The sequence below is a fragment of the Schistocerca cancellata genome, chromosome 6, assembly GCF_023864275.1.
Source record: "Schistocerca cancellata isolate TAMUIC-IGC-003103 chromosome 6, iqSchCanc2.1, whole genome shotgun sequence".
NCBI lineage: Eukaryota > Metazoa > Arthropoda > Insecta > Orthoptera > Acrididae > Schistocerca > Schistocerca cancellata.
Genome location: NC_064631.1, coordinates 17,291,861 through 17,310,571, shown reverse-complemented (window position 1 = coordinate 17,310,571; position 18,711 = coordinate 17,291,861). Strand labels below are relative to the sequence as shown.

General features: G+C 43.6%; 1 protein-coding gene and 3 non-coding genes across 4 annotated transcripts in view; 1 reads left to right on the top strand and 3 right to left on the bottom strand.

The window, feature by feature from the left end:
• LOC126191129 (zinc finger protein 510-like) overlaps positions 1-18,711 on the top strand; it is a 390,896-nt gene that overhangs the window by 354,364 nt on the left and 17,821 nt on the right. The window contains exon 14 of the mRNA XM_049931877.1: positions 4,074-4,200. Within this exon, the coding sequence (XP_049787834.1) occupies positions 4,074-4,200 (127 nt within the window). The remainder of the gene's footprint in view (positions 1-4,073; positions 4,201-18,711) is intronic.
• Positions 1,749-1,823, bottom strand: Trnas-cga (transfer RNA serine (anticodon CGA)). The gene has a single exon. It is a non-coding gene; the product is annotated as a tRNA-Ser (tRNA).
• Trnas-cga (transfer RNA serine (anticodon CGA)) lies at positions 2,050-2,124 on the bottom strand. Its single transcript has one exon. It is a non-coding gene; the product is annotated as a tRNA-Ser (tRNA).
• Positions 2,952-3,026, bottom strand: Trnas-cga (transfer RNA serine (anticodon CGA)). The gene has a single exon. It is a non-coding gene; the product is annotated as a tRNA-Ser (tRNA).

The following is an 18,711-nucleotide window of genomic DNA, read 5'->3' as shown; positions in this document are numbered from 1 at the left end:
ACTTCCTGTAGATCTCATTTTTGAGACGCTTGTAATCCTTTCTGCCTGCTTCATTTACTGCATTTTTATATTTTCTCCTATCATCAATTAAATTCAATATTTCTTCTGTTACCCAAGGATTTCTACTAGCCCTCGTCTTTTTACCTACTTGATCCTCTGCTGCCTTCACTACTTCATCCCTCAGAGCTACCCATTCTTCTTCTACTGTATTTCTTTCCCCCTTTTGTGTCAGGTGTTGCCTTATGCTCTCCCTGAAACTCTGTACAACCTCTGGTTTAGTCAGTTTATCCAGGTCCCATCTCCTTAAATTCCCACCTTTTTGCAGTTTCTTCAGTTTTAATCTACAGTTCATAACTAATAGATTGTGGTCAGAGTCCACATCTGCCCCTGGAAATGTCTTACAATTTAAAACTTAGTTCCTAAATCTCTGCCTTATCATTATGTAATCTATCTGATACCTTCTAGTATCTCCAGAATTCTTCCATGTATGCACCCTTCTTTTATGATTCTTGAACCAAGTGTTAGCTATGATTAAGTTGTGGTCTGTGAAGAATTCTACCAGATGGCTTCCTCTTTCATTTCTTACCCCCAATCCATATTCACCTACTACGTTTCCTTCTCTCCCTTTTCCTACTACCGAATTACAGTCACCCACGACTATTAAATTTTCGTCTCCCTTCACTATCTGAATAATTTCTTTTACTTCATCATACATTTCTTCAATTTCTTCGTCATCTGCAAAGCTAGTTGGCATATAGACTTGTACTACTGTCGTAGGCGTGGGCTTCGTGTCTATCTTGGCCACAACAATGCGTTCACTGTGCTGTTTGTAGTAGCTTACCCACATTCCTATTTTTTTTATTCATTATTAAACCTACTCCTGCATTACCCCTATTTGTTTTTATATTTATAACCCTGTATTCACCTGACCAAAAGTCTTGTTCCTCCTGCCACTAAACTTCACTAATTCCCACTATAGCCAACTTTAACCTATCCATTTCCCTTTTTAAATTTTCTAACCTACCTGCCCGATTAAGGGATCTGACATTCCACGCTCCGATCTGTAGAACGCCAGTTTTCTTTCTCCTGATAACGATGTGCTCTTGAGTAGTCCCCGCCCAGAGATCTGAATGGGGGAGTATTTTACCTCCGGAATATTTTACCCAAGAGGACGCCATCATCATTTAATCATACAGAAAAGCTGCATGCCCTCGGGAAAAATTACGGCTGTATTTTCCCCTTGCTTTCAGCCATTCGCAGTACCAAAACAGCAAGGCCATTTTGGTTAGTGTTACAGGGCCAGATCAGTCAATCATCCAGACTGTTGCCCCTGCAACTACTGAAAAGGCTGCCTCTCAACAGATACCCCTCTGTTGTGGTGGCACCTACGGTACGGCTATCTGTATCATTGAGATCCGCAAGCCTCCCCACCAACGGCAAGGTCCATTTTTCTCATTATGCGCTTTAAATTCAGTATCTCATAAAATGGAAATTCCAGTATAGAATAACAACAGTGTAAAATGATAGATATCAGGTGTCTAATGGCAGATGGGCATATTTAAAGTACATTTAAAAATAGATTAAGTTATTAGGTAACGTTCTTCTTCAGATGTAGGAATCATTCATACACATACATCCCCCACATCATCTGCATAATCCTTTCCCGTTCTTTGCTTCCACTCCTCCTCAAGGAAGATAAAATGTGTCAAATGTGCTTTAAATGAAACTTCGTGGCAGATTAAAACTGTGTGCCCGACCGAGACTCGAACTCGGGACCTTTGCCTTTCGCGGGCAATCGCTCTACCAACTGAGCTACCGAAGCACGACTCACGCCCGGTACTCACAGCTTTACTTCTGCCAGTACCTCGTCTCCTACCTTCCAAACTTTACAGAAGCTCTCCTGCGAACCTTGCAGAACTAGCACTCCTGAAAGAAAGGATTTGGCGGAGACATGGCTTAGCCACAGCCTGGGGGTTGTTTCCAGAATGAGATTTTCACTCTGCAGCGGAGTGTGCGCTGATATGAAACTTCCTGGCAGATTAAAACTGTGTGCCCGACCGAGACTCGAACTCGGGACCTTTGCCTTTCGCGGGCAAGCGCTCTACCAACTGAGCTACCGAAGCACGACTCACGCCCGGTACTCACAGCTTTACTTCTGCCAGTACCTCGTCTCCTACCTTCCAAACTTTACAGAAGCTCTCCTGCGAACCTTGCAGAACTAGCACTCCTGAAAGAAAGGATATTGCGGAGACATGGCTTAGCCACAGCCTGGGGGTTGTTTCCAGAATGAGATTTTTACTCTGCAGCGGAGTGTGCGCTGATATGAAACTTCCTGGCAGATTAAAACTGTGTGCCCGACTGAGACTCGAACTCGGGACCTTTGCCTTTCGCGGGCAAGCGCTCTACCAACTGAGCTACCGAAGCACAACTCACGCCCGGTACTCACAGCTTTACTTCTGCCAGTACCTCGTCTCCTACCTTCCAAACTTTACAGAAGCTCTCCTGCGAACCTTGCAGAACTAGCACTCCTGAAAGAAAGGATATTGCGGAGACATGGCTTAGCCACAGCCTGGGGGTTGTTTCCAGAATCAGATTTTCACTCTGCAGCGGAGTGTGCGCTGATATGAAACTTCCTGCAGATTAAAACTGTGTGCCCGACCGAGACTCTAACTCGGGACCTTTGCCTTTCGTGGGCAAGCGCTCTACCAACTGAGCTACCGAAGCACGACTCACGCCCGGTACTCACAGCTTTATTTCTGCCAGTACCTCGTCTCCTACCTTCCAAACTTTACAGAAGCTCTCCTGCGAACCTTGCAGAACTAGCACTCCTGAAAGAAAGGATATTGCGGAGACATGGCTTAGCCACAGCCTGGGGGTTGTTTCCAGAATGAGATTTTCACTCTGCAGCGGAGTGTGCGCTGATATGAAACTTCCTGGCAGATTAAAACTGTGTGCCCGACCGAGACTCGAACTCGGGACCTTTGCCTTTCGCGGGCAAGCGCTCTACCAACTGAGCTACCGAAGCACGACTCACGCCCGGTACTCACAGCTTTACTTCTGCCAGTACCTCAGTTGGTAGAGCGCTTGCCCGCGAAAGGCAAAGGTCCCGAGTTCGAGTCTCGGTCGGGCACACAGTTTTAATCTGCCAGGAAGTTTCATATCAGCGCACACTCCGCTGCAGAGTGAAAATCTCATTCTGGAAACAACCCCCAGGCTGTGGCTAAGCCATGTCTCCGCAATATCCTTTCTTTCAGGAGTGCTAGTTCTGCAAGGTTCGCAGGAGAGCTTCTGTAAAGTTTGGAAGGTAGGAGACGAGGTACTGGCAGAAGTAAAGCTGTGAGTACCGGGCGTGAGTCGTGCTTTGGTAGCTCAGTTGGTAGAGCGCTTGCCCGCGAAAGGCAAAGGTCCCGAGTTCGAGTCTCGGTCGGGCACACAGTTTTAATCTGCCAGGAAGTTTCATATCAGCGCACACTCCGCTGCAGAGTGTAAATCTCATTCTGTGCTTTAAATGTTTGTCTTTGTCATTCAAAGTCTCATTTGTGTGGAAATTTCAATACCTTACGTGTTATCCAAGGATGTCAACTAAACCATGTCATTTTGCCTAGTTGATACTCTGTTAGCTTTACTATTTCATCTCCCAAAGGTACCCATTTATATACTCTTGTATTCCTTTCCCGTGTTCGAGTTAATTGGTGCCTAATGCTCCCATTGAAATGCTCAACAAATTCTGATTCTTTCAATTTAACTGAATATAATCTCCTAATATGTTATATATTTTTTAATTGTTGAGGGTGCACATAAAATTTGCAATTACTGTCTCGTATAGGTTTCCATAAGATGAATATTGACAGATCAATTAATCAAAACAGTGAACACAAAAATGTGGACATCAATTGGGACAATGTTTCTCAATAGCTGTTTATTGATATTAAGCTAAATTGGTTCTCTGTAATTTATTTTTGTCACCTACATGTCATTAATCTATATTTTTATGTGTACAGTATTCTGTTCCCTTAAAATGCCAAGATGTAATTACTTGTAAAAAGTGACTGATTATTGTAATTCAATTGCAGCACTGTGGTGCAACATTTAGTCGCAGAGATAAACTGACAAGACATTCACTAATTCATCAAGCTGTCAAAAAATACAAATGTCCATTCCATAATTACTTGGGGTGTTCCAGAGAGTTCAGCAGACAAGGTTGGCAATTTGGCATAATTATATTTTGGATATAATTATTTCTCAATAACTGACCCATTTTCAAACAAGCAGTGTAGAGCTATTGATGCCAGAAGTAGTCATCAACTGCCAAACACTAAATGAAACTATGCAGGATGTTAAACCCGTTAAACCCAATCTTCTTTCCTCCCTTTAAAGGAAACTGTGTATATGCAATTCTTTGGGCTCCAGCTGCATGTTAAGTTAAAATGGGTCAACACACAGATAATGTTCAAATAACTTACAGGAATAGAGTCAGATGTCATTGTTGACAACTGCCAGTATTTCAACAGGAGCACACCTGCCGTTTTCGAACCATAACTGTAGCTAGTAATCGTTGAGCAGAGGAATTTAAAATCTCATTTTGCAGAGAAACTCTGGAAAGATCACACACACACACACACACACACACACACACACACACACACACACACACACACACTCTCTCTCTCTCTCTCTCTCTCTCTCTCTCTCTCTCTCTGTAGACACTAGTGCCTTCGCAAACCAAGGATGACCACCATCACAAGTTATCAATAGTGAATTTAATAATCAATGGTTGAAGTATCATAAACTCTGTCCCTTCATTGTTTGACAGGAGTGAAAGAAGAATTTCATTCTGAATTTAAACAAAAAACACCATTTATATTTATAAAGTTACTTGCTAATTTAATTTCAGCTGGTTCCTTAATAAGACTATCCAGTAGCTGAAAGTGAATGCCAGAACCTCTGTGTTGTTATATTCCATAGAATGACTGGAGCCAAGACAATGTTCTGCAATGGTGACTTTACTCAGCTGTTGTAAACATGTGTAATGCTCAATACACTGGTTGTCTACAGTCCTGATAGTCTGACCAATATATGACATGCCACAACTGCAAGGAATATGGTAGACACCGCCTTAACTCAAACCAAGATCATCATTTATGTAACCTAAAAGGACCCTAATTTTGATGGTGGTCCAGTAACACATTTCACATAATATTTCCACAAAATATGCTCGGTCTTGTTCAAAAAGCTTGCTGTGTAAGGCAAAAAGTCTGTAGACTTCGGTGCCTCATCAATATTGTCATCACTCTCCTGGTGAACAATTGGCTTATTACAGAAAACATGTCAGATCTGTCTCTCAGTATAATCATCCTGACAAAAGGTGACCCTGAGATGGCTTAACTGAGATGACGAACTCTTAAGGACTGACATGACATGGGCCCTGTGAACCATGGTACAAAGTACCACTTCACATTGAGCCAGATGTTGACAACTATCAGCTTACTGCTACGTGTCAGTGTGAGTAGACTTCCTATAAGTGGTATGTACCAGCATACAAAAAAGCTTCCTGCTGGCCAACACATAAAGGAAGGGCGAGAGGCATCCTTTTCCACGTCCATCATGAAACAGATATTTGGGTGGATTGAATTCAAATATTCTAAAAGGTCGTTTGATTTCTCACTGTCATGAGACCAAAAAACAATAGTATCACCTATGTATCTGAAAAAACTATGCAGGTTTCAAAGCCATCAACTCCGAGGCAGGTTCCTCAAAGTCTTCTGTAAACAAATAGGCAATAATAGGTGACAACGTGTTTCCCATTGCAACTCTGTCTGTCTGCTCTGGACATCGAGTAAACAATAAGTTGAAGTTACCATATGTCAAAATAGATTTGTTAATTCAACACCAACCCTAACCTCAGTCAACCATAATGAATCAGACAAAAGTACATAATTGAAGAGAGAGACCACATCAAAACTTACTAAAAGATCAGATTCATTCAAACGCATTCTCACTAATTGACATAAGAAATCTGCTGAGTTCCTAATGTGTTGCTCACCCCATCCTACCTTAGGGGTCAACAGAGCAGTGAGGTGTTTTGCTAGACTGCATGTCACCAGTGTTATTCACTCAGATGAAGCGTAACTCCTTTGTTGTGGACCATAGGAAGGCCATACAGCCTAGGGGGAACAGTACAATAAAACATAGACTCTCGATAGTCTCCTGTGACACGAGCATTTCTTCGGGAGGCTGTTAGTCATCCTCTCAACACTTTTTGTGGGGTCAGTACCGATCCTATGATACCCTGAATAAGACAGTTAGCACTGCATCTTTTAAACGTAATCCTGCTTGTGCAAAACAATGGTAACATTGCTCTTGTGCGCAGGTAAAGTAACAATATCTGGGTCATCTTGTAAGTGAACATAAAGCAGCCCTCTCAGCTGGATGTGCTCCAGTCAACACGACTTTCCTCCCTCCTAGCCTTGTCTTCAACATCAGAAGGTAGTTCAAAAACTGTCTGTTCAGCAGAACTAATAAAATCAAACACTGGCAAACGCTTTGGAATTGGTGGAAAATTTAACCTTTCCCAACCTGGGATAAAGCTGCATCATCAGAAGCTTTCTCCATACAGAATGTCAGGGTATAGTATTATGCTCTGAGCCATGGAAACGTCCAAACTTCACCAAACACCAGATCGTTACAGAATGAAATTCTCAGTCAGGCTGCAGCCATGAATCATACTCTAGCCATTGCCAAGAAAAAGCCAAAATTTTTGAAGCAATTATTAAATGAAGCTGAAACAGTTCCTTGGAAACAAGACGCAATTGTCAGTGAGTGTAACGGATCCTTTCGCAAATGAGAGCTAGGTTGCCGTGTTGCTTCATGCTATTGGTGCCAGGAAAATTAATATGATGCACAAATTTGGCAAATATGGGAACAATATTTTGGTCACATCATCTCAGCAAAAATCACAGCACACATTGCAGTCTTACTCTACTGCTGTGAACTTTATCCAAACTTCGAAGCAACAATGCACATAAACAACATGAGATGTAAGTTTCTCCAGATGTACGCGATGTTGAAGTAACTTACAGAAATGCAGCCTGATGACATCATCGATTACCACCGATATTCCAACAGGAGCACATGCTGCCATTGTCAAGGAATAACTGCAACAAGTAAGTGCTGTGCAAGGGAATTTAAAACCTTGGTTTACATAAAAACTCAGGAAACATATAAGAACACCCGCACGCATCCGCACCCACCCACCCACCCACCCACCCACCCACTCACACACACACACACACACACTCACACTCACACACTGTAAACACTAGTACCATCACAAACCTTAGATGAGTGACATCAGAAGTTATCAATACTGAATTTTATAATCAATGGGTGAGGTAGTATTAACTTTGGCTCTCTGTTTTTGGACAAGGAAGAGAGCAGGATTCCATGCAGAATTTGCGTGCACAGCACTTACTTGCTGCTGGCCGGGGTGCCCGAGCAGTTCTAGGTGCTACAGTCTGGAACTGCGCGACCGCTATGGTCGCGGGTTTGAATCCTGCCTCGGGCATGGACGTGTGTAGTGTCCTTAGATTAGTTAGATTTAATTAGTTCTTAAGTTCTAGGGGAATGATGACCTCAGAAGTTAAGTCCCATAGTGCTCAGAGCCATTTGAACCATTTTTGAACTTACTTGCCGCAGTCGTACCTTGAATATGTCAGTGTGTTCTCCTGTCAAAATAACAGCGGATACTGGCTATGTCACTATCCTCGTACGTTCTTTGAACATTATATACTCAAGGAGAAACTTGGGTCTCTCACATAGATAAAGTAATTGAGAAGCTCTTTTCTGACTGTTTTATTATTATTATTATTATTATAGGATTAATCAATACAAACATTAATTAATAACAGCATCTTGTTGTATTCCTGTTATCCTCCGCCAAACCTCTTTATCAAGCGCATCTTCCTTGTTGATGCTGCGATGTTCCATTACTCCATTTAAGTGGTCTGTCCAAGAACGTTGTGGTCTTCTGCGCTTACATCTGCCGGCTGGTTTCCATTCATAAACCTTCTTTGGCCATTGATTATCTGGCATTCTCATCATATGTTGTTGTTGTTGTGGTCTTCAGTCCAGAGACTGGATTGATGCAGCCCTCCATGCTACTCTATCCTGTCCAAGCTTCTTCGTCTCCCAGCACATACTGCAACCTACATCCTTCTGAATCTGTTTAGTGTATTCTTCTCTTGGTCTCCCTCTACAATTTTTACCCTCCACACTGCCCTCCAATACTAAATTGATGATCTCTTGATGCCTCAGAACATGTCCTACCAACCGATCCCTTCTTCTAGTCAAGTTGTGCCACAAACTCCTCTTCTCCCCAATTCTATTCAATACTTCCTCATTAGTTATGTGGTCTATCCGTCTAATTTTCAGCATCCTTCTGTAGCACCACATTTCAAAAACTTCTATTCTCTTTTTGTCTAAATTATTTATCGTCCACGTTTCAGTTCCATACATGGCTACACTCCATACAATTGCTTTCAGAAATGACTTCCTGACACTTAAATCTATACTCGATGTTAACAAATTTCTCTTCTTCAGAAACGCTTTCCTTGCCATTGCCAGTCTACATTTTATATCCTCTCTACTTCGACCATCATCAGTTACTTTGCTCCCCAAATAGCAAAACTCCTTTACTACTTTAAGCATCTCATTTCCTAATCTAATACCCTCAGCATCACCTGATTTAATTCAACTACATTCCATTATCCTCGTTTTGCTTTTGTTGATGTTCATCTTATATCATTTCAAGACACTGTCCATTCCGTTCAGCTGCTCTTCCAGGTCCTGTGCTGTCTCTGACAGAATTACAATGTCATGGGCGAACCTCAAAGTTTTAATTTCTTTTCCATGGATTTTAGTTCCTACTCTGAATTTTTCTTTTGTTTCCCTTACTGCTTGCTCAATATACAGATTGAATAACATTGGGGATAGGCTACAACCCTGTCTCACTCCCTTCCCAACCACTGCTTCCCTCTGCTTCTCTTTCGTACCCCTCGACTCTTATAACTGCCATCTGGTTTCTGTAAAAATTGTAAATAGCCTTTTGCTCCCTGTATTTTACCCCTGCCACCTTCAGAATTTGAAAGAGAGTATTCCAATCAACATTGTCAAAAGCTTTCTCTAAGTCTACAAATGCTAGAAATGTAGGTTTGCCTTTCCTTAATCTATTTTCTAAGATAAGTCGTAGGGTCAGTATTGCCTCACGTGTTCCAACATTTTTATGGAATCCAAACTGATCTTCCTCGAGGTCAGCTTCTACCAGTTTTTCCATTCGTCTGTAAAGAATTTGTGTTAGTATTCTGCAGCCATGGCTTATTAAACTGATAGTTCGGTAATTTTCAAATCTGTCAACACCTGCTTTCTTTGGGATTGGAATTATTATATTCTTCTTGAAGTCTGAGGGTATTTCGCCTGTGTCATACATCTTGCTCACCAGATGGTAGAGTTTTGTCAGGGCTGGCTCTCCCAAGGCTGTCAGTAGTTCTGATGGAATGTTGTCTACTCCCGGGGCCTTGTTTCAAATTAGATCTTTCAGTGTTCTGTCAAACTCTTCACGCAGTATCTTATCTCCCATTTCATCTTCATCTACGTCCTCTTCAATTTCCATAATATTGTCCTCAAGAACATAACCCTTGTATAGTCCCTCCATATACTCCTTCCTCCTTTCTTCTTTCCCTTCTTTGCTTAGAACTGGGTTGCCATCTGAGCTCTTGATATTCATGCAAGTGGTTCTCTTTTCTCGAAAGGTCTCTTTAATTTTCCTGTAGGCAGAATCTATGTTACCCCTTGTGAGATAAGCCTCTACATCCTTACATTTGTCCTCTAGCCATCCCTGCTTAGCCATTTTGCACTTCCTGTCGATCTCATTTTTGAGACATTTGTATTCCTTTTTGCCTCCTTCGCTTACTGCATTTTTGTATTTTCTCCTTTCATCAATTAAATTCAGTATCTTGTTAACCAAGGATTTCTATTAGCCCTCGTCTTTTTACCTACTTAAGCCTCTGCTGCCTTCACTATTTCATTCCTCAAAGCTACCCATTCTTCTTCTACTGTATTTCTTTCCCCCATTCTTGTCAATCGTTCCTTGATGCTCTCCCTGAAACTCTGTACAACCTCTGGTTTAGCCAGTTTATCCAGGTCCCATCTCCTTAAATTCCCACCTTTTTGAAGTTTCTTTAGTTTTAATATACAGTTCATAACCGATACATTGTGGTCAGAGTCCACATTTGCTCCTGGAAATGTTTTACAATTTAAAACCTGTTTCCTAAATCTCTGTCTTACCATTATATAATCTATCTGATACCTTTTAGTATCTCCAGGCTTCTTCCATGTATACAACCTTCTTTTATGATTCTTGAACCAAGTGTTAGCTATGATTAAGTTATGCTCTGTTCAATATTCTACCAGGCAGCTTCCTCTTTCATTCCTTACCCCCATTCCATATTCACCTACTACGTGTGTATAGACACACATAACAGAACACAGTATCAACTAGTTTTTGAGCTCTGGATGTTCTTATATAGCAGAAAGTCCATAAAATCACACAGACATACAAACAAACACAACCATGACCATGGCAACACTAAATATAAATGTAAATATGAAGTTACCCATTCAAAATAAACAGCAGCTCTTTAATATAACTGTAATGTAGAAGCTTTTTCCCCCAGAGTAGCAGCTTTGTTTCTAATTTACTTGGTTAAATTTTGCTGTGACAAGCAGGAATAGTACTAAACAGTGTAGTGGGCATTTGTTGTTAGTGCAGTGTATACACTGAAGTTTCTGTTGTCTGCTTCTCTTGAAAGTCATTGCAGAATCGAAAGTACACACATGAACTTGCTTCCACCACAAGGACAGAACCAGTGGACACTTTCATCAGAAAAACTTTGTTAACTCTCCCAGTGAGTCTATATATATTGTGACAATCACCTCTTGATAGTATTCTTGAGCTACAAAAAATACAGACTGGTATATTATGACAGGTAGTTATGAAACTACAAACTCAACATTCTTAGTGTTATACAGACAATGGAGTGAGTAAAGTAATTTATATCTGTACACTACTCCCACAGCCAACATTTACAACTTCATATACTTTTGCAGGGAGTCTTGAATTACATTATGATCAGAAGTGCAGACTTCTACAAAACAATGGAATTGAAATTTGTGGCAGTTCATTTTGTGAGATTATAGTCTGGAGATGTAGTTAAGCTGTGTACTGGTCATGCTTTATTAAAGTGGACAGGTGAGAAACCTGTTGCCTCAGCTGTGAGGAGAGTAGCTTTCTGGATAATGGTTGTGATGAAGAGGGTGGCTGACCACATGCTCACGCTCAGGGACGAGGGCCCTAGGAACTCTGGACACAGAGAATTCATCTTGTTCTCAGAATGTTTGTCAAAATGCCTTGCAAACCCTAAACCTGTTATTGAACAATAGCAGCTGTGGGTACTCCGAGACTATTTTGCAAACCCGAATCGAGGTGTATTGGTACCTGCCAAGTGTTGCACTCAGTTTACTGTAATAGCTGTAATTTCCAGGCCACAGTTATGCCAGGAAATTCATCTGGGAGAAGCAAAAGAGGCAGTGGGGTAGCAGGGAACTGAGTTACCAATCGGAGTTTTTCGCAGTGGTTGTTTATGAGACAGCTAATCAAAAGAGAACAGAGGCCAAGATATGTGCATCGGGGTACACAAATGAAAAGAGTAGTGAAAGCAGTGGGTGTTGGTTTGAAGTTTGGGTGGTAGTGGAATTGTGAAGTGGTAACAGTGGTATGAAGAGTTGGAAGCAACCCGGAGGAAGAGCAGTCCGCAAAGACTGGTGGGGAAAAGAGAGGCGCACTGCTCACCATCAAAGGCAAAGTGCCATAATAAACTTTCTGTAGTATCATTTATGGGTGGGACCAGGTAATTCTGATGAGTTGAAGACTGGAAGTTTGTGGGCTTTACTGCCTGTTGGGAAGCACTGGAAGTGTCTGATGATGTATCAGAGGCTAGATTAAACCTTAGTTGTGGTATATAAAGAAGGAGCATTTATGAGGCAATAAAGTAGAATCTTGCTTATCACAGTGTAAAAGGATAGAAATGTTTATTAAATACACTTTTAATGTGTATTGCCATATTCTGTTAACGGTTACTCACTCCACTGGACAGTATTATACCTCCTATGTGTCATCAATTTCTTTTCAGAGTCTGTGAAAATCTTTGTGTGATAATATGTAGTGTCTGTATTTCTTCATTGGTTTCCCTATGGTTTGGCAATCATTATGAAAACACACTGCATCCTTGTGTCTGTCATGTGGACCAACGATTTCCTTCATAAGTAGCTCTGAAGGAGAAATGAGTTACTCTGTCCATTACTCAGCCCAAGGGTGACACAAGGAGGAGTGGGATTCTCAGCTATAAAAACTTTTGACCACCTACCCAGTGATGTAAAGAATTTAATGGATAATGAAATTTAACTTGTAACACATCCTAAAATCATGTCTACTTCATAAATCCTTTCACTCTATAGAAGAATGTCTGAATGTAGAGGATTAGAATGATGAGGGATAGTCCTGCAAGACCTAATGCAATGCCTCTTCTCCATTCATAAAATTCTCCTGCTCTGCAATCCCTAATCCCCCCCAGGGAGCCCACAACTTTGTTGTGGTTATGTGTGTGGCACGCATGGCTCCCTGAGTTATTGCAACATTTTGCTTTTCTGGGCTGCTTTACCTTCCCCTTCCTTCTCTTTCCCTGTCCTTATTTCTTTCCCTTTGCTCTTTTCTTTCCCTCTCCTGGTGTTCTTATTTCCGTCAACCCAGACTTTGCTTTGTCTTGTGGTTTTGTGGGTTTGCTTGTCCTCTTTTGTGGATTTTCTGCTCCTCTTCAGGGGTTTGACCCCCACCTCTAAATCTGAAATCTGTAGTGTTAGCCAGATAGGGAAGAACTCCCTCCCTAGCATCTTTGGCATGGGTTCCTCCCCACCTTTCTCCCCTCCCTCTCTCATTTCCCCCTTCCCCCTCTCTTTTCCCCATTCCCCACCCTCTCCACCATAGCCTTTTCACCTCCTTGCCAGGTCACCAGCTCGGTAGCCAGTCCATGTGGTGGGGCTGTTATGTACCCATCTGGCTGAGCCCCCCTGACACCTCAGGGATCACTCTGCTTGGTACCTGCACTGTGAACACCTTCTGTAAGTCTAGGAGTGGTTGCCCATCTTTTCATGGCATTGGAACTCCCAGCAACAACTGTCTTGCCAGGCAGCCATTGCTGTGGCTGATCTTCCTAGAAATAGTTCTGTCTCAGCTCTTATTTCTGCCTTCCCATACACTCCTCAGCTATCCCCTGGGAGGAGGACCAGGTCCACTGACTTGAGGCAAAACCCTTTTTGCACTTCGTGGTGTGCACCATGACTGATGGGGGAAACATTTTCTTCCACTAGGCCCCCTTTCTTTGTGGAACACATTGAGTACAAGTTCGGTGAAGTTGAGTTGTTAAGGAGGATGATCCCTCCGTATCAAGACAACTTTTGCTAGTCAGTGAGCCTCCCTCTATGCCTGCGACCATTTAAGAGACATATCAGTGAATATCACTCCTCACAAGTCACTCAATATGACACAGGGTGTAATTTTCCATAGGGATCTTGTACAGTCTGATGATGAACTTATGGCTAATGTAGAACGACGTGATGTTAATTTTGTCCATTGTGTCCGAAGAGGCCGTAAGGACCATCGTATAGACATTGGCACTTTCATCCTGAACTTTGAGGAGTACCCTGCCTCAGAAGTTCCAGGTAATGGTATATAGATACAACATCAAATTGCAGATTCCATCTCCCATGCATTGCTTGTGTTGGCTCAAGTTCAGTCGCATGTCTTTGTGATGTGATGCCACTCCCATCTGTGGTGACTGTGGGCACCCTCTTCACGTGGGGAGCCCTTGCACCTCAGGTGTAAACTGCGCTCGTTTCCATTCTCCCCACTCACTCGATTGTCCAGTGTATATGAAGTAAAAAATAATTCGAGAAATAAAGATCCCTGACCATCTCAGCTACTTAGAGACCCAGAAGAAGTTTGACAGTCTTCACCCTGTGCATCTCTCCTCTACCTTTGCCTGAGTTACGTCTTCCCCTCCTTCCCCCTCCTGCTTAGCCCCATCCTGACCCACTTCCCTTTCCTCCCCCGCTCCCAGCAGCTCCCACTCTTCCCCTCGAGGAACCACTCCTCCTCCTCCTCCTCGGCCAGATATCCTATTCTCTGGCTCCTGCTACAGATGGGGCTCCCTGCGTTCTCAAGATGGGGGAGCCTGCAACCTCGGGTCGGATGGGGGACCCGTGCTCCGAGTGCCCCAAAGACACTCGCTCTCTGTCTGATCCAGACATTGCTGCCACCTGTTACCTTAAAGATAACGCCTCCCCCCTCCCTCCGAGGGAGAAGAAGAAGCAGTGCAAGTGAAATGATGAGGTTTACCCAGCTTCCCGAGGGGCTTCAACCCTTACTCCTCATCCCGAATCAGCCCCAGTTTTTATGGATGTCACCCCATCCTCGTTATTGACACCCACTGACCCAGTGACATGACCTTTCCTCGGCTTCTATATTTCTACCCACATGATAATCCAGTGGAATTGCAATGGATATTACTGCCATCTTCTAGAAATTCAACAACCCTTTTCCTCTTTTTCTGTATTCTGTCTTGTTCTTCAAGAAAAGCGCTTCTGTGATGACCACTCTCCAATGTTTTGTGGTTATTGGGTGTTCTGTCAGAACTGTGCCAGCTCTGGGATAACATCTGGAGTGGTGTGCACTTTGGTTCGCACTGATGTCGTTAGTGATTGGATCCCCCTTCATACCAACCTGGAAGCAATAGCAGCACGAGTGCAATCACCTTTTGTAGTGTCTACCTCCCTCCTTGTTGGCCACTTCTTTTTGTTGACCTGCCTGCCATGATACAGCAGTTCCCACCACTGTACCTCCTACTCAGGGACTTCATTTGCACACCATCCGCTGTGTAGGAGTGCCACTTCGCCGGGTAGGGGTCTTCTAATTGAGCAGCTTTCTACAGACATTGATTTGTTCTCCTCAGTGACTGTTCCCTTAGTCACTTCAATGCTTCTCATGACACCATTTCTGCTGTCGATCTCACAATCTCCTCCCCTGCTCTCATATCTTCCCTACGTTAGTCACCCTATGACGGTCTTTGCAAGTGTAACCAGTTTCTGTTGACAGGTCCCCGCGTTGGGCATTCTGCAGAGCCAATTGGTCTTTATATATATCTGCTGTGCACTTTGACACCTCTCTCTCGAATTGCACTGATGCAGTGATTTAAAATGTCTCTGCCATTCTTCTTCACACAACTGGTCCTGCTATCCCCCTATCTATGCAGTGTGGGATCCGCACCAGATCGGGTTGACGGAGGAGATAGAGAAGATCCAAAGAAGAGCGGCGCGTTTTCGTCACAGGGTTATTTGGTAACCGTGATAGCATTACGGAGATGTTTAACAAACTCAAGTGGCAGACTCTGCAAGAGAGGCACTCTGCATCGCGGTGTAGCTTCCTCGCCAGGTTTCGAGAGGGTGCGTTTCTGGATGAGGTATCGAATATATTGCTTCCCCCTACTTATACCTCCCGAGGAGATCACGAATGTAAAATTAGAGAGATTAGAGCGCGCACAGAGGCTTTCAGACAGTCGTTCTTCCCGCGAACCATATGCGACTGGAACAGGAAAGGGAGATAATGACAGTGGCACGTAAAGTGCCCTCCGCCACACACCGTTGGGTGGCTTGCGGAGTATAAATGTAGATGTAGATGTAGATGTAGATCTGCAGGTCCCCCTCGTCATTGATCGGTACTGTGGTGGACCAAGGGTGTAGCAGTCGCTATTCAGAACCCCTGACAGGTGCCGCAACGATTTAAACGACACCCCTCAGAGACCAACCTTGTCACTTTTAAGTGTCTCCATGCTACGGCTCACTACCTTATTAAGAAGAGTAAAAAGGATTGCTGGGAGTGCTACGTTTCCTCTCAGGCGATGCATGTATCTTCCTTGCAAGTTTGGTCCTAGTTCCGTAGCCTTCTGGGCCCCCAGCAACAGTCAACTATCCAGGGTCTGATCCTACCGTGTACTACTAATGCGTTTGTACTTGCAGAACACCTCACAACACACTTTGTGGCAGCATTGATGTCCTTTTCCTATGCTGATTCCTTTGTGGCAGAAATGCAGAGTTGAACAAACAGCCCTCTGTTCCAACCCCCACCCAACCGAATCCTGTAATGAGCCCTTCACTGAACGGGAATTCTTGCAGGCTCTTTCCTCTTCATATTACTCAGCCCCATGCCCGAATTCCACCCACAATCAGATGATCCAACACTTGCACATTACCTAGAGGCAACATCTCGTCAGGATCTTCAAATGCATTTGGCTCACAGGTGTCTTCCCCTCATAGTGGCGAGGCAGCAAAGTTTCCCTGTCCTTAAACCCAGGCAGAACCCAACGTCTCTCAACAGCTACTGCCCAATTAGCCTGACAAATATACTTTGTAAACTGCTTGAGAGGATGGTTAGCTTCCAATTATGTTGGGTGCTTGAATCTTGGGGCTCTTTGTCCCCATATCAGTGTGTTGTCAGGGAGGATGCTCTTCAACAGACCTTTTACTTGTATGGGAAACAGCAATCCGATAGGCTTTTACTACTGCTGGCATCTTGTTGCAGTCTTCTTTGACCTATATAAGGCATACAACATGGCTTGGTGCTATTACATTTTAGTTACCCTTCATGCCCGGGGCTTTCGCAACCCCCTTACAATTTTTATCTATGAGTTTTTATCCCACCAGCCCTTCCGGGTTCGCATTGGCACTTTGATGATCACCCCTCGTGCCCAGGAGAATGGTATCCCACACAGTTCTGTGTTAAGTATCACGCACGTCCTCATCACCATGAATGGGCTTGTGACCTCTGTTGGGCCTAGGTTACTCCAGCATTGTATTGACAGATTTTTGCATCTGGTGCAACTCTCACTTGGTAGCATCTGCTGAATGCCAACTCCAAGGCACCATGTGATGGGGCTCTGCACGGGCCCTCTCCCATGTTTCCGGTTTTCCCCTCTAAAACATGGGTTATACATTTTTGCTGTTGACCTGCAGTACACCCCGATCCAGAAATTTATTCAGCTCGTAGTTGTTGTAGCACAGTCCCATTTCTTGGGCCTTATTTTTGATAAAAAGCTGATGTGGCTGTCCCATATTCACCACTTGAAGACTACCTGCATGCCGAAGCATAATGTTATCTGCCTCCTGGTCCACACATCTTGGGGTGCAGACAGTGCTGCTCTTCTTCACCATTATCGTGCTCTGCTTTTGTCCAGACTAGATTATGCTTGACAGGTTTATGGCTCAACAGCTCATTCCACTATGAAACTACTTGACCCTGTTCATCATTATGGTTGCAACTGACTATCAGTGCCTTTCGCACTAGTCCTGTAGACAGTCTCCTCGCAGAAGTGGAGATTACCCCTCTACAAATACAATGGAGCCAGTTCCTGGTTTCTCATGCAATCACCATTTGACAATTCCTTGACAATCCCATGTACCCCGTCTTCCTTGCTACTGAGGGATGTTCCCCTTCTGCTGGTTGGAATGCGTCTCACTTCCCTTCATCGGGATCTGCATCTCGCCTCTTGGATGGTGTGTTGCCCACGGATTAGCACCGACCTATTCCAGGGTCCTAAGGTCTCTGTCACCTCTATAATATTCCAGCACCTTGTGCGTTCCACCCTTGAAGAGTTCCAGGATGCTACCATCTTCTACACTAATGGTTCTAAAACAATGGATAAAGCGGGATATGCTTTTACATCTCCTACTGGCATATAACAGCATTTACTGCCGACATCATGTATTGTGTTTGCAACTGAGCTGCTAGCCATTAACAGGGCCCTCCATTTTGTTTCTCAGGCCTCCCTCCACAGTGTTTTAACATGTACCAACTTGCAGGCTATAGACCGACTTTTCTCTCATCGCACTTTGGTCTCTGCTATCCATGACCTTCTCTCTGACCTTGGCCATACCGCCTGCTCCATTGTCTTCCTCTGGGTTCAAGTCATGTGGGCATCTGAGGGAATGAACTGGCTAACCATTTGGCTAGAGAGGTAGATACTTACCTCCATTCCCTTTCATGATCCCACATATAGATATGCAGATACACAGCAAATCTCTCTTTGCCCAAGAGTGGAATGACATCTGGTGCACTACTGCTCTCAGTGTAAACTCCGCACAATCAAGACAACTGCAGTTTGGCATACTTCCTTCCACTTCACATGGAAAGAGCCCACTGTCTTATGCCATCTACACATCGGTCATAGTAGGCTCACCCATTGTTTTTTCTTGCATGACAAGCCACCCTCACAATGTGGTTGTGGAGCCAGGCATACAGTATCCCATATGCTCTTCATACTAAGTATAGCCTACCAGATTCCTTGTCTTTAATATTAGCAGGTGATTCACAGATGGTTGAACTGGTCCTCTGTTTCCTTCTTGAAAGGGGTTTTCATTTTCAAATGGCTCTGAGCACTATGGGACTTAACATGTATGGTTATCAGTCCCCTAGAACTTAGAACTACTTAAACCTAACTAACCTAAGGACATCACACAACACCCAGTCATCACGAGGCAGAGAAAATCTCT